We start from the raw sequence: 14,379 nt of genomic DNA on the forward strand, positions 1-14,379 counted from the left end.
GGAGAAAGCCCCTCTCTGTGCTGGTGGAGAGGGGCAGGGGAAAGTTCCCCACACTTTGGCCAAAAGTCATCCTGCCTATTGCTCTTTTTGACACAACCTCACACTTTCTTTCCAGTCCTATATTCCTGGCTGTGTGCAAGCTATTTCCACTTGGATGTTCTGCCAACAGCTTAAACTAAACATGCTTGAAGCAGAGTTTCTCTTCCCCCACAAAGCCTCACACCTTCCCAAGGCCTCCAGCTTCACTGCTGACATTCAAACAGCCCCGGGACTGGCTGCTTCTTTCTCCCCTCCAGCAGTACCTCTCACCTTCCTGCCTCTGAATCCTGTGCTCTTCCCTGGGTAATATTTTTCAGAGTCTCTTTGCCATACCCAGGCTGAAGCCCTCTCCACCCTGTACCTCATCCCTGGAGATTCCTGCCACAGCCCCTAACTGGACCACCCCCTCAGGGTCTCTCCCTCAACCCAGGCCATGCATATATTCTGGCCACATGCATTGACCATTTTCTGCACTGCGTATGATGGAGTATCCATTCTAGAAGAACGGAAAGCATAGACACAGATAACAGAGGAGCAGGGAGCCTACTGGACAGAGTCAGTCAGACCTGGCTGTGAATCCCAGGTCTGCTACTTACTATCAGTGTGATTTGGGCCTTGTTATTTCATCTTTCTGTGCCTCAATGCCCTTGTCTCTAAAATGGGGTTGATAGTATTGACTTCCTAGGGTTCTTGTGAAGTTGAATGCTGGAAGGGCACAAAAAGAAGGGGCATACACTAGAGTGACATCCCCCAAAAGCTGTAGTGTGCAGAGCCATGGAGACAGTCTCCAAGGATGTGAAAGGCTGGGTGGCTAAAGCTGTTTATATATTTGTAGTTTTACCATTATGTATAAAAACAGGAAATCAAGTAGGGAATCAATTCAACTGGACCCAATTCTTGGCCCTTTCCAAACTTTCCCCACCCCCTTGTGTAAACAGGAAACCAAGGTCGAAGCTAACTGGAGTGCCCAAGGATGCCCTGTTATCTCTCTGCTCTCTCCTCCTCCGTTTACTGTTTCTCAAGGCCCTTTCCCCAGTGCTAATCTTGTTACCTCCCTCCTTCATCTGTTCTTTTCAGTCCTCTCCCTCCCTCCCTCCCTCCCTCCCTCCCTCCTCCTCCTCCTCCTCCTCCTCCTCCTCCTCCTCCTGCTGCTGCTGATTTTTAACACAGGAGCAGAAGTCAGTGTCTGCCCAAGCCTGCTGGCCTGGGACAGAGGAATGTGGTGTTCGCTGGGCACAGGATGGCCAGGCCCAGGCCCTCGCTCAGGTTGGCAGGCGGCAGGCAGCAGGCCTGAAGCTGGGGAGGCTCCGGCACCTTGCTCTGAGGGGCTGGAAAGCACTACAGACGTTAGCTCATCACTCCCTGGCAGAGGCCCACTGGTCTGCTATTCTCCCTAGCATCTTCCAGATGGGGAAATGGAGGCACAACCACACTCAGTGTGGTTGCAGACTTGCAGGATCCCAAGGGGCCTTCTAGGCAGGGTCTCCAGATGAAGTGAGGAGAAAAGGGCCACCTGGACTTCCCCAAACATACTTGCATTGCTTGAGATTGTATGGGGCAAGGAAGGATACAGGAAAGAACTGTGGTCTAGGTTGCAGTATCTGAAGGGGGCACCAGGGAAGAATGGAAGGGCAGTGGCAAGAATCCATCATCTCCTTAGTGCCCCCCCCCTCAGCTGCAACTTTGCTCACTAGCCTGTTAAGAATGACTGACCCATTACCTCTGGAGTGAGAGGCAGCCAGATACCAAAGAGTTAACTCTGATTAGGTTAAGTTGATTATTATGTTTTCTTCCCAATGCTTTCCTGTTATTTCCATATTCTGTGAAGGGAACAGTTATGACATTTATAACCAAACAAAATGTTAATCATTTTTAATTATTAAAAAGAAGAAGCAACTGAGATGTGTGATGAGCCCTGGGCTTGGTGTGAGGAGCCCAGGTCAAGCTCACTCACTTGCCATTATGTGACCTAGGGCAAGTGATGTCATCTCTTTGAATCCTAGTTTTCTATAAAACAGTGACATAAGACTGAAAGAGATAATGTATGCAAAAATGCTTTTTAAAAAATATCTATGGCCCGGCTGGCATAGCTCAATGGTTGAGCATCAACCTATGAACCAGGAGGTCGCAGTTCAATTCCCGGTTGGGGCACATGCCCAGGTCACGGGCTCAGTGCCCAGTGGGGCATGTGCAGGAGGTAGCCGATCAATGATTCTCTCTCATCATTGATGTTTCTATCTTTCTCTTCCTCTCCCTTCCTCTCTGAAATCAATAAAAATATATTAAAAAATATTTATGGAACTTTTCAAAGATATACACAAGTAAACATAATGAAGAAGGCCATGTATCCATCTTATTTTATATATATCCCCACCCACTTAACTCTATCCATCCCCACCAGAATATTTAAAAGCAAATCCCAGACATGCCCTTTTCCCCAAAAAATATTTCAGTATTGAACTGCTTTTTACATTTTCCATAATTTAAAAATTATGCACATATATACACATGTACACAAAAGTGGGATCCTACTGTATATGCCATTTGTGTATCATTTTATTTACATTATAAAAGTAATAAAATCATATTACAGAAAATCAAAAGGGAAAATTACCCATAATCCTTTACCACCTAATATAAAAACTTAACATTTTCATATATTTCCTTCTCACTTTTTTCAATTTGCATACATACTTTTAACACAAGTGGGAGTGTACAGATTATCCACTTTCCAAATTATGAATCTATTTTAATTGTAAGAAAATAATAGTCATATTGCAGAAAAAGAAAAAATAGCACCATAATCACACTACTCAATTATAATCACTGTTGTCATTTTGGTGTACTTACTTCCAATATTTCTCCTATGCACATACAATTTTCATGAAAGTGGGAGCATACTGTTTATGCACTTCATTAACTATAAACTTATATTTAATTATAAAAATAATATTGTATGACATGGAGAAAGGGAGAGAAAAAATCACTCATAATCCCACCACTCCACTGACACTGTTGCTAGTTTGGTGTTTTCCTGACCATCACCTCATTACCCATATTCATAGATGGCTAGAAACATACTACTTAATATTCTACTCTTTGTGCCCTTTGCAGCTTTGCATCATGTTTATGCAACTTTGTACCCAGAGATTATTTTTAATTTTATTTTAATTTTGTACCATTTAATTTTTTATTGATTTTAGAGAGAGGAAGGGGGAGAGAGAGAGAGAGAGGTAGACTTTTTTTGTTCCACTTATTTATGCATTCATTAGTTGACTCTTGTTTGTCTTGTATGTGCCCTGACCAGGGTTGAACCCACAACTTGGAATATGGGGACTATGCTATAACCAACTGAGCTACCCTACTAGGGCCAGAGGTTTTTTTTATTTAATATTTTGTAGTGAACATTTTCTCATAAATGAGTTTTGGAAGTCAGTAATTTTTTTGTGTTTTGTTTTGTTTTGAAGTTTCAAGGTCCCAAGGGACACTTCCTTACCATGGACATTTAGATTGCTTTCTATTTTTCACTATTATAAACAATTCTGCTCCAAACATTCTTGAACAAAGACTTCTGTTTTTTAACTTTTCCACACGCATATTGAATATATGTTTCTGGAGACTATTCTGGCTGTTTCCAGCTGCTGGGAAAAAGGTGATCATCTTGTAATGGTCCCTAATTTTCTCCTCTTATGTGGCTCAGTCTGTTTTTAGAATCCTCTCAGTCTGTGTTTTTAATTAATTAGTCAGCAAATATTATTGAACCTGAAGTGTGTGAGCTGAGGCAGGGCTAAGAGGCAAAAAGAAAAAGAATCAAAAGGCACAATAACAGCACTTTTTGACCACTTACTACAGTAGGCATCAACCTGGCTAAGCTTTTCCTTTAATCCTTTCAACAACTCCACCATCCCATTTAGCAGGTGAGAAAACTAAGGCCCTAAGGATGAAGTCACGTAGCCTAAGATCACACAGATAGTAAATAGCAAAGTAGAGATTTAAACCCAGGCAGACTGACTCCCTAAACTGTACAGTAGATATAACAAGAAGTCACCAGTGGGAAGACAGCCTAAATGCTTTCTTACCCTCCCAGGCAGCGAAGTGCAGGGGTGAGAGTAAGGATTTTGCAGTCAGCTTGACCTGGATTCAAATACCTGCCTCCTGGCTGTGTGAACTTGGGCAAATCTCTGGGACTCCATTTCAAAACCCTGCCTCACAGGTGGGAATTAAATGAGATAATGGATGGGAACATGCCAGGCCCAGTGCTGGTGTACAGAAGGTTCTTGCCAGGTGACCATCCCATCCTCTACTTGCTACTCGAGCTGGAAGTCTAGTTGCCAAGTTGGAGAGAAGAGTTCATCGGAGAGTTCTGAGCTGAGCTGGAGCCCACTGGGAAGTCGGAGATCGGGGTTTATTTGCAGAGAAATGCAAATGTCTCCTTTGCTCTCTCCCTGCCTGGGCAACTAACCTCCTCTCCCATCTGCACCCCCCCCCCCCTCCAGAAGAAAGGGTTGGTTTTTGCCCTCCAGAGCTGAGCGCTTGAAGCCCCTCTTTCCTGCTCTCTGGGAGGTGGACAGTAGAGATAAAGGAAGTCACCAGTGGGAAGAACCTTTCTGGCATGTGGGCATAGAAATGGGGCGGAGGGCACTCTTTTTTCTGCCCTTCAATGGTCCGGATGGGGGAGGGGATGGCTGTTGAGCAACTGCTCGGGAGACACTCTAGAAGCAGAGACTAACATTTGCCTCTTTCTAACAATTGGACTGGGAGCCATCTAATATATGGAAGATGGATTTACCACCTCACGGATCCGGAGCCTGCGACAAAGCCGCTGCTGTGGTTTCTAGATCTGCTCCCCCGCTGGGGCTGAGGGGGAAGATAGGTCAGAGGTCCAAATTAGCCAAGCACAATTTGAAAACCTAGGGTCTCTCGCCTCAGGCAAACCCAGAGATGGCTTGAGGGTGTATTTTACAGTCAAAACTCTGTAGGGTTTTATGGTCCCGACAGATACCACCTTTTATCAGAGGGAAACTGGATACAATTCAGGATCTTTGGGTAAAGTGAGAAACTGCAGCAATGGTGTGGTTGTTACTGAGATTTGTGTTGGGACTGGGTGAGGCTAAGGAAAGGAGACACGCAAAGCAGCTTTGGGGGCTGGGAAATGGGTTTACCTGGTGCCCAGAGAATTCGCCCCACCTTCCTCCAGGTATCAAGAAAGGGCCTTGACCTGTCCCTCTATTTTGCTGCCCATTTTTGTGTCAGTAAGCCAGTCAGTCCGTCAGCAAACAGAACTTTGTTCCAAGAGCAAATGCAAGGCACTTGGGGATGAAAGAAGGAAAAGAAAGTGGGGGGGGGCGGAGAAAAAGACCTTTAGATCTTCAAATCCAATTAAGAAGATAGAACACATACATAGTGAATATGCCGTGGTGACATATCCCCCCCCCCCCACTTTTGTTAACATTTGGGACTTTTAAAAAGAGGATATTTTATAAACAGTGTAAACTGAGTAGTTGTTGCTGAAAGAGGTTTAAAAAAAGGAGTGTAGTAGAGGGGTAATCCTGGTGGCCTTCTTGTAAAATGTGAGGAGCTTCTTGGCTACAAGGAACACGAACTGAGATGAAGGAGAAGGCTGGACCTCTTTCCAATAGATTTTTAAAATAACATCCCAACCTGAGAAACATGTGCTCCGAATGCAAAGTATTATTCTTGTTAGATGGGAATGAGTGTATAATCATAATAAAATAACCTGGCATCATGGGAAGGCACGAGGAATCCCCCAAGCTCTTCGTTCCCTGCTTCCCGTTCCTGGCCTTTGGCATGCCTCTTGAGCTGCACCTCATCCAGGAAGGCAGTATATTTCTGCGTAGCATCCCACCAGCCTCCGTCCCCTCTGGATAACCACAAAAGAGAATTCTTGGCTCAGGCCTGCGAGGGAAGCCACTGCTGCCTGCAGATAGGCCCTCAATGAGGCTCTGCCTGGATCTGGCGACTTTAAGGGGGAAAAGGACCCCAGCTTTGTCCCTTCAACAAGGGAAATGGTTCAGCCCAAAGGGACAGACAAGCTCCGAGAAAGCCTGCAGAGAACCCAAATCATGCCTCCCGCTCCCCAGGACCGTCCCTTGTGCGCCCCCTACTCAGGGTCACTGCCTGAGTCCATAGCTCTCCTCCTGAAGCCCTCTCAGCCCACCCGCTAGATTTAGGTCAGAAAACAGACACTAACAGCTCTCCTTTGCCTTAGCAAAATTAAGTGGAATTTATTGGGCAAGTCCATGCAGGGCGGTGGGGAGAGACGATGTCCCGGGCCCGGGCCCCCGCCAGCTTCAGAAGCACTCGCGTAGGCCGAGGACTCAGGGCTCGGGGTGACCGTGCCCTGGGTCCGCCAGCCCCACCCCGGAGCCGTGGCCGGTTCCCAGCGCTGCCGGACCCGCGGGGTCGCTCGGACTCCGTTCCCCAGCCGGCCCTTCGCTTTCACAAGATCCTCGGTGACTGCACCAGCTCGAGTGCCTTTAAAGGGCCACACACGCTAGCCGCCGCTATAAAATGTTACCAGCGGCACAGCTGCAGAAGGGAAACGGCTGAGCCGCCCCAGACGCTGCTCACTCCACCGGGCAGGCTGCTCGCTGCGCCCGGCAGCCCGCCCGCAGCCCACAGGCTAAGGAGTCGTCCCTGGCGAGGAGGAAGAGGCTTAAGGAAGGCACAGTACCAGCTCTGGCCCTGAGTGAGTATCCAGTTCAGATTTTGCCACCAACTGGCCCACGAGCCAGTACATGTGCTAATAATGCCCTAAGCCGGTTATAAAGACGTGGAAATTGAGGGGGAGGGATAAAAAGGGGGGAAAGGGTCTGTCTTTCCTGGGATTTCTAGCCCAGGCCAACCTTCTGCCGTGTGCGTGTGCGTCAGGGCTCTCGGGGCGGCAATGGGGGCTTGAGAGCCGGTCCCCGGCGCCAAGAACGGAGCGCGGTGGCCGCCACCGCCACCGCCCCGGAGTCAGGCGCCGAAGCCGCGGGCGGGCGGGCACGGTGCGGTGCGGCGGCGGCGCGGCGGTGCGGGCTTTTCCCAGGCGCCCCGGGGTCGGGTGGCACTGAGCGCGACCGGCTCGCGGTGGCGGCGTGCGTGCCAGGGGCTGGGGGTTCCGCCGCTTCGCACTTGGCTCTCCCGGCTCCGCGCTTCCATCTCCAAGGCAGGCGGCTTCGCTGAGGTAAGCCCGGCCGCCCGGCAGGACGCTGGGCTGGGCGGCGGGGCCGAAGGACTCCAGCCGAGCAGGCGCGGGGGGCGGGCGGCGGCCGGGCAGGCCGGGGGGTCTGGGGGAATTTGTTTTTCTGTTCGAAAGCTGCTCCGCTGGGGGCGGAGGGGCCGCCGCCCGCCTGCCCGCCAGCGAACCGCTTGGCTTGCCAGCGCTCCCGCCTGCCGGCCAGCCGCGCCAGCGCCCGCTTCTCCACAGAAGACGGCAGCACCTTTTTCCCTGCGCCCGCGCTTTCTCCAGCTGGGCTTCCACGGACTTTGCTAATCACCCGGACCGCATCTGGACGCTCGGGCTCTGGGGCTGCACAAAGCTCAGGTTTCCTTTGGGGGCTGGCGGCGAGAGGGGCTTTTCGGGCCGAGTTCGGGGCAATTGCGGGATGGAAGTTAGCGAATTTGGGCAACTTGCCTGTACTACCCAGTCTACCTCTGCTCTCTCCCACACGCACGCCCACACAGCCACGCACAGCCACGCACACACTCCTCTCCTTATAAACGAGCGCCGCGGGGCTGGCCGCTCACGGAGTCCCTGCCTAGCCGAGCGTCGGACTTGGAGTCAGAGAGACGTGGCTGCGAATCCCGGCTCCGCCACTTTCTAGCGCTGTGACCTTGGGCAAGTTACCGAACCTCTCGGAGCCTCTCCTACTCTTCTGGTAGCGGGGTTAGAGCACTGGGCAGAGCCGGCCTGGCCAGGGGGTAGCTCAGCCTGCGGCCGTGTAGGTCACTCCGCGGGCGCTCAGTAAGTGTTGCTGAGGCGCGGGAGCCGCCGCCGCTGGTGCCAGAGTGCGTCCCAGCGCGCGGCCACACCGCGGGGCCGCAAACTCGCTGCGGAGGACCAGAGCCCGCGCCCCTGCCCGCCTGTCGGTGCGGTCTGTAATATCTGTTCCTGACACAGCACTTGCGGGAACGGAAGCTCGGGGCCTTGGTGAACTGTGTGCTCCTGCCCACCTTGCAGGGATGCTCCAGGTCGCCCCCAACTCCGGCGGCTCCACCTGGGATGCCGCGAGGAAGGCAGCCGAACTGTCCGCAAACAACGGGCCTTTAGTTTTCAGGTGGCGAAACTGACCGGTCTGGGTTAGAGCGCGTCCAAGAGGAGCCGCAGTACTGTTTGGATTTTTAAATTTCTCTTAAGTGAGAAAATAGCGATCGAGATGGAGCCATCCAGTTGGTGCCACTTTAACTTTTGGTCCCCCAACAGGTTAAAGACGAGAGCCCCCTACCTGCCTTGCCTGTCCCTTCTTTCCTCTCCCCACCCCCATCTAGGCGGGAGGGGCTGTGGGGCTAAGGGAAGGTCTGAAGAGAAGGGCGGGCGGGAACTTGTATCAGAGCCTCCAGGCACCAGCGTGTGAGGAGGCACTTGTTGCTCTGGGTTGCCGGGCCGCCTCTAGCAGTCGTTTCACAGTGGTCAGCTCTCGGCTTGGGGAGCAGGCTGGGACGTTTCTGAGCTGCCAAGTTTTGCCTTCGAACGGGCTGGGTGGCAGTGTGGAGACAGAAAATCGGGCCAGCAGGGTCAGGAATTCCCATCGAAAAGCGGATTCAACACTTACTGAGCGCCTACGGAGCACAGACCCAGGCGAGGGGCGGGGCGGGGAGGTGGGGGGGGGGTCAGGTAGGTTGTGGGAGTGGGGCTGAGAGAGCGGCCAAGAGAGACAACACATCTGAATGGAAACAGGGTCCTGTTTAGGAGAGCTCACAGCCTGAAGAGGGAGATGTGGCAAAAGGGTCTTCTTCCCCAAGAACTGATTTTAAAACTTTTTTCTGGCTCTTTCTTTTATTCTATAACTTTTTCCCTCCCTTTTTTATTGTTGTTGCTACTGTTTCTTATTTTGTACACTCGGGTACATTTGGGCGGCATAAAGAAGGAAGGCTGGATATGAACAGAGAAAGATGGGCAAGGGCCCCTCAACGTTTTTCTTAGGATGTGAAAATTGCTTAATACCGAAGATGCTGGGCTCTGGAAGACGACATGGATTAGACTCCTTGTCTTGTGATCACTGGCTTGAAACATGACTGGGTAGCCTCGGAGAAGAAACAGGCCTCCAATCAAGCAGTGGTAGTGATGACCCAGCAACTGATTTTTTTCTCATGTTTTCTCCCCCACTTTTTCATTTCTCTATTTTCTTGCCTCCCTACCCTACAAGTAAGTGGTGCAAAAGACCATAAAGAGAAGTAGTAAGTGGCCACTTTCTAGAACTGTCTGAGCAGATTCTTAATGACCACTGGGGGAGGGAAATGTCAAGGAGAATTCTAGGCTTGTTCGAAAGATTAGACATGCTTTTTAAGGTGTGGGAGATTCTTTGGGGCAAAGGGTATTTATAAATACAAAATTCGACATCTCTGATTCATCATGAAGGCTAGAATAGATGAAGCTTAAAAACAAGCTTCTAGGAAAATAACGAGAGTTTTCAGGTGAGGAAATTTTTTGTTTTCTGGTTTGAGGGAATTATTTTTCCCTCACCCCCTTATCCTTCAGCACTTGAGCTAGGGAATTATTTCTTCAGCAATTGTTTGAATCATTCTAGGTATGATTCAGTGGTCAGGCGAGGCCTATGGACATAAGAGTGCTAGCTCCTGCTCTCAGAACCACTGCCACTTGATAGGAAAGCCATTGAATCTCTGTTCCTGTTTCCCTCCAGGAAGAAGTATTCCCATTTGTCACTACAGATGGGTGTGGCTGTGCTCAGACCAGGTGTCCTGGGAAAGCCCTATGCTACCTGGGCTGTCTTGGAGGGGGCTTGAGGCAGGGAGGAAATTGAGACATTCCTTGCTGCTCTCTGGCCACCTCGGAGCCCCCAGCCCACCTTTATCAGCCTGGCTTTTCTCACACCCATATCTGAGTCAGAGCTTTGGAGCTCCATGGCATTTACGTTGGGGACTGATTCCTTCCCTGGGCTACAGCCTGCAGCTTTCTAGGTCTTCCTTGCCCTCTTTCCCACTTTTTCTCAGTCCCAGTGGAGGCCCCAGCTCAGAAGCCAGTGGCCCATGAAGGCAGTGTGATACTTATGGATATTTATGCCTTCAGAATCAGGAACAGTGCCATGCCACCCCACACACACACTTGGGGCTCTGAAATCACTGGCATGGGAAAGCGGTCATTGTGTACGCTCTTGATGATGTGGATAGCTGGCTACCTGGGCAGCACCTGGCTAATCAAGCAAACAAAGTTCCAGCTTGATCTTCTCCCTTGCTCACGTGGTCTCTGGTCTTGGATCTAACCCTGTCACCATCCTTTCCTTGTAGCTGAATGTAATTGCCCTGCTTTGGGCTTTGCTAATTTTTTCTTGGCTAATGAAACCTTTGCCCTTCTTACCTTTTCTCCATCACATACAGCACAACAGCTCCGGCTGGCAGGATCACCTCCCACCAATTTATCCAACTTCTGCTGAGGTTCTGAAATGCCAACGATGTCGAGACCTGCACTTGATGTCAAGGGTGGCACCTCACCTGTGAAGGAGGTAACTTTTGCCATTTTACAAGTAGAGACATTTAGACCTGGGAAGATGAGCTGGTCTGGGGCCACCTATAGGCCCTCCTACGTGTGGTGTCTAGTGTCCTTTAGCAGAGAGGAGACAACAGGGCTTTCTCTAGGGAGAATGAGGATAGCTTCTGCCTAAATGTGGTCAAACCGAACCCATTCAGGTTGTTGAAAGATGGCAGGGTAGGGAGCAGAGAATTAGAATCAGAATCAGACAACACCATTGAAAGGATTAATGTGAGGCTGAGAAGAAGGACAATGAGACGCCTTTAGAGTGATGAGGTGGAGGGAGGGAGATGAAAGCAGCAAACCCACTTAGGAGGGCAGGTGCCCAGCATGAGCACTTTGCTCTGAACACTGAGCTCGAGGATCCTCAGGCTGGGAGCTTAACTTTGCAGGGGGCCTTCTTGCTACCTCCTCACCACTAGCCCCAAATGAAGTGCATGTAGGAGTTTTCTGGGCCTGATATTATGTTGCACCTTTCTTGTCTTCTAGGATGCCAACCAAGAGATGAGCTCTCTAGCCTACTCTAACCTGGGGGTGAAAGATCGCAAAGCAGTAGCCACTCTGCACTACCCCGGGGTAGCCTCAAATGGAACCAAGGCCAGTGGGGTTCCCACTAGTTCCTCTGGATCTCCAACTCCAATAGGCTCTCCTACCACCACCCCTCCCACTAAATCCCCACCCTTCAACCTGCACCCTGCCCCTCACCTGCTGGCCAGTATGCAGCTGCAGAAACTTAATAGCCAGTATCATGGGATGGCTGCAGCCACTCCGGGCCAACCAGGGGAGGCAGGGCCCCTGCAAAACTGGGGCTTTGGGGCTCAGGCGGGAGGGACGGGGTCACTCTCTCCTCCTGCTGGTGCCCAGAGCCCTGCTATCATCGATTCGGACCCAGTGGATGAGGAGGTGCTGATGTCACTGGTGGTGGAACTGGGACTGGACCGGGCTAATGAGCTTCCAGAGCTGTGGCTGGGGCAGAATGAATTTGACTTCACTGCAGACTTTCCGTCTGGCTGCTGATGCCAACTGTCCCTAAACATGAAGGAATAAAGCCACCAATTCTGTTGTAAATAAAAATAAAAGTTACTTACAAAGAGTTGGACTAACTGGAGGTGTTCTTCATTGAGGTCTAAAGATGTGTTGCATGGTCTGGTGTCTTTTCAGCAATTCTGAGGCCCGTGGTGGGGTGTGGGTGGATAGCTGGGAGGGAGCTGGATGGGATGGGAGGAATGGGGGTGGGGCGGTAGGGGACTGCTTACCAAATTTCTGCCGTTATCTCTTCAGGAGCCCAAGTACCTAGCCTCATTGCCCTAAGTCCCCAGGAACACTGTCCTATTCGAGGTTAAATACAGGGGCTGATTGGGGGCATTCTCAGAAGAAAGACTGATCCAGACCCTTCCTCAGCCTCCTCACCACTTGCACATTCAAGTCTAAAGGGTTGCCCTGGCCACGTGACACACATTTCACCAACCCTAAAAGCCATTCCCACCCACTCTATAGCTCCAATCCAATTGACCCATTAAGGCTTTGCCCTTTTGCCTTTGAGCAGTAGATAGGACCTAAATAGGATCCTATGACCTGAGAGCTCAGATTTCTCTGGAAAATTACAAAAGCTACAGACTCCCAAGATTAAACTGAAATTCTGATGCCTTCTTCAAGCCCCTCAGACAATTGCTCAGGGCCTCCCTCCAAGCCTGGTCTGAGCGTCTCCTGACTCTGGCCTCCCTGGCTCACCATGTATAGGGACAGCCTGTTTATTAGGGCTGTCCTCTCCATCTTAGAGATACAAATCAGGGCTGGACTTGACAAGTTCAGCTTTTGGGGATGCCTTTGCCCTTAGATTAACTGCTGAAGAGGCTGTGGCTTCGGAAGCATGCCAAGTGACAAGACAGTAGCACTGAAATGGATCCTGGCCTTGGGGGACGGCAGTTCAACCCCATCCTTGTGTTAACATAACCCAAGGGTCTTCTCTACCCACGTTTCAGACTCCTGGAGATATCCTTCCTTGGACATTGTGGAACTTACTTGAAACAGCTCATGACTAGCATGAGGCCTGACCCACAGCAAGCACTTTCGAAGGAGCCAGCTGGCAGAGGCAATGCACTGGGTTTGGCACTCGCTGAGCACCTGCTCTGGGCCAGGCACTCTGTTAGGCATGGGAGCATGAATTATATAAAGTGTGTACCTTTGAGGGGATTCCCCATCTAGAAGGAGAAAGATGAACACAGTATTGCCTATAACACTTGCGGAAGGTGCTGTTCAATCCCAGAAAAGGAAACAGCTCCCTCTGCCTGGGAAGTCTGGAGAAGGTTTCCTGGTACTAAACTGGTTCATTTGTTTGTTTTTAATATCTCACAAGTAGTAAGTACATGATACAATCTCTTTGTGAAAGTAGAAACTTTATAGATAAGGTTAAATCCTTTGACCCAGTCCCTCCCTCAATCTTGATCACCTCTGGCCCTGCACAGAGGTAGCAAATGTTTATCTGTTTGTGGTGTATCCTCGCTGGTCTTGCTCTGTGCCTTTACACAAAGACATATGTACCTACAAAAACAATAGGGTTTAAAAATAAGACTAGAGCCAGCCAAGGAAACAATGAGTAAGGGGGAAAGCTGTTGTGCAGGCACAGGTTCATGAAAGGGGCTACAGTGGCTAAAAACCAGAATTTTTGTGTTCTTCTAGAAGACCAAGTGAGGAGCATGCCTTTATTTTTAGTACCACCAACCCTGTAGCTTGTGGAGAATCTCTGGAAGTTTGTAGGAAAACAAAGAATTAACCAACTTTGATTTTTAGGATTATCCCACTGAAGATAAATGGTTAGATTTATCTGACCCTGCAAACAGAGGCATGGAGTTCTGAGGTGGAGACATGGGGTCCTGAGGGGCTAGTAGGGCAGAGGTAAGAAAATAAAGAGGAAAAACTGGAAGCCTGGGAGAAAGTGCGGAGAACCAAGGGACCGGAGGGCCTGGAGGTCTGTGTGCAGAGAAGAGGTCAGGATTGAGGGAGGCAGGAAGTGAAGGGAAAGGAGGGAAGCTGTGGTCAAAAAGTGGGTTTCAGAATCTGGACAGTGTATTGACAGGGCAGGGGTGGGCTCAAGAGTGGGGTCTAAAGCAGAATGGCAGGATGTGGAAGGAGCCTAGACCCTAAAAGGCTAGAGGGTTCCGGGTCCCTCTGCTGGGGCCTTCACAAGAACATGATTCTGGACAAACGAAACAGGTCAGCAGGCTAGACTGTTTGCCACCCCTGACCTCTGAAGCCCCTAGGGTGTCAGCAGCCCTTAGGGTGAGGAGGAAGAAGCCCAAGCCAGGGGTTACTGCCTCTGATGAGGAGGGGCTGCCTTGGAATCATGAGGTGACAGGAGTACAGCTTGGGAAGCAGGTGGTGGTGGGGAATGGCCTGGACATCCCTAGAGAAGGTGCTTCTGAAGGAGGAGGGAGAACAAGATCTTGGGCATGGCAATCCTGCCTCCTGGTGCCAGGAAAGTGTGGCCAACTGAGCAGCATCTTCATCAGAGGGCTTGGAGGGAGAGGGAGGCAGGGAGTAACCTCCAAGCTGAACTCAGGTGAGGAGTGTGAGGCAGTAATTTTTTATTGGTGGAGAAGGAGCCAGAGAGACGGAATGTCACAGGACAC

General features: G+C 50.4%; 1 protein-coding gene across 2 annotated transcripts; it reads left to right on the forward strand.

The window, feature by feature from the left end:
* The first annotated feature begins 6,365 nt into the window (after nt 1-6,365).
* On the forward strand, nt 6,366-11,844 carry CITED1 (Cbp/p300 interacting transactivator with Glu/Asp rich carboxy-terminal domain 1). 2 transcript variants are annotated; one of them, XM_006082864.3, is made up of 3 exons: nt 6,366-6,748; nt 10,600-10,724; nt 11,240-11,844. In XM_006082864.3, the coding sequence occupies exons 2-3, from the start codon at nt 10,665-10,667 to the stop codon at nt 11,765-11,767; spliced, it is 588 nt and encodes a 195-aa protein (XP_006082926.1). In that variant the 5' UTR covers nt 6,366-6,748; nt 10,600-10,664; the 3' UTR covers nt 11,768-11,844. The 2 variants fall into 2 exon arrangements, with proteins under 2 accessions (XP_006082926.1, XP_023619978.1); XM_023764210.1 differs by lacking the exon at nt 6,366-6,748 and having other exon boundaries at nt 8,892-10,724.
* Nucleotides 11,845-14,379: the final 2,535 nt, after the last annotated feature.

The sequence above is a fragment of the Myotis lucifugus genome, unplaced genomic scaffold (genome assembly GCF_000147115.1).
Source record: "Myotis lucifugus unplaced genomic scaffold, Myoluc2.0 scaffold_4, whole genome shotgun sequence".
In the NCBI taxonomy this organism is placed as follows: domain Eukaryota; kingdom Metazoa; phylum Chordata; class Mammalia; order Chiroptera; family Vespertilionidae; genus Myotis; species Myotis lucifugus.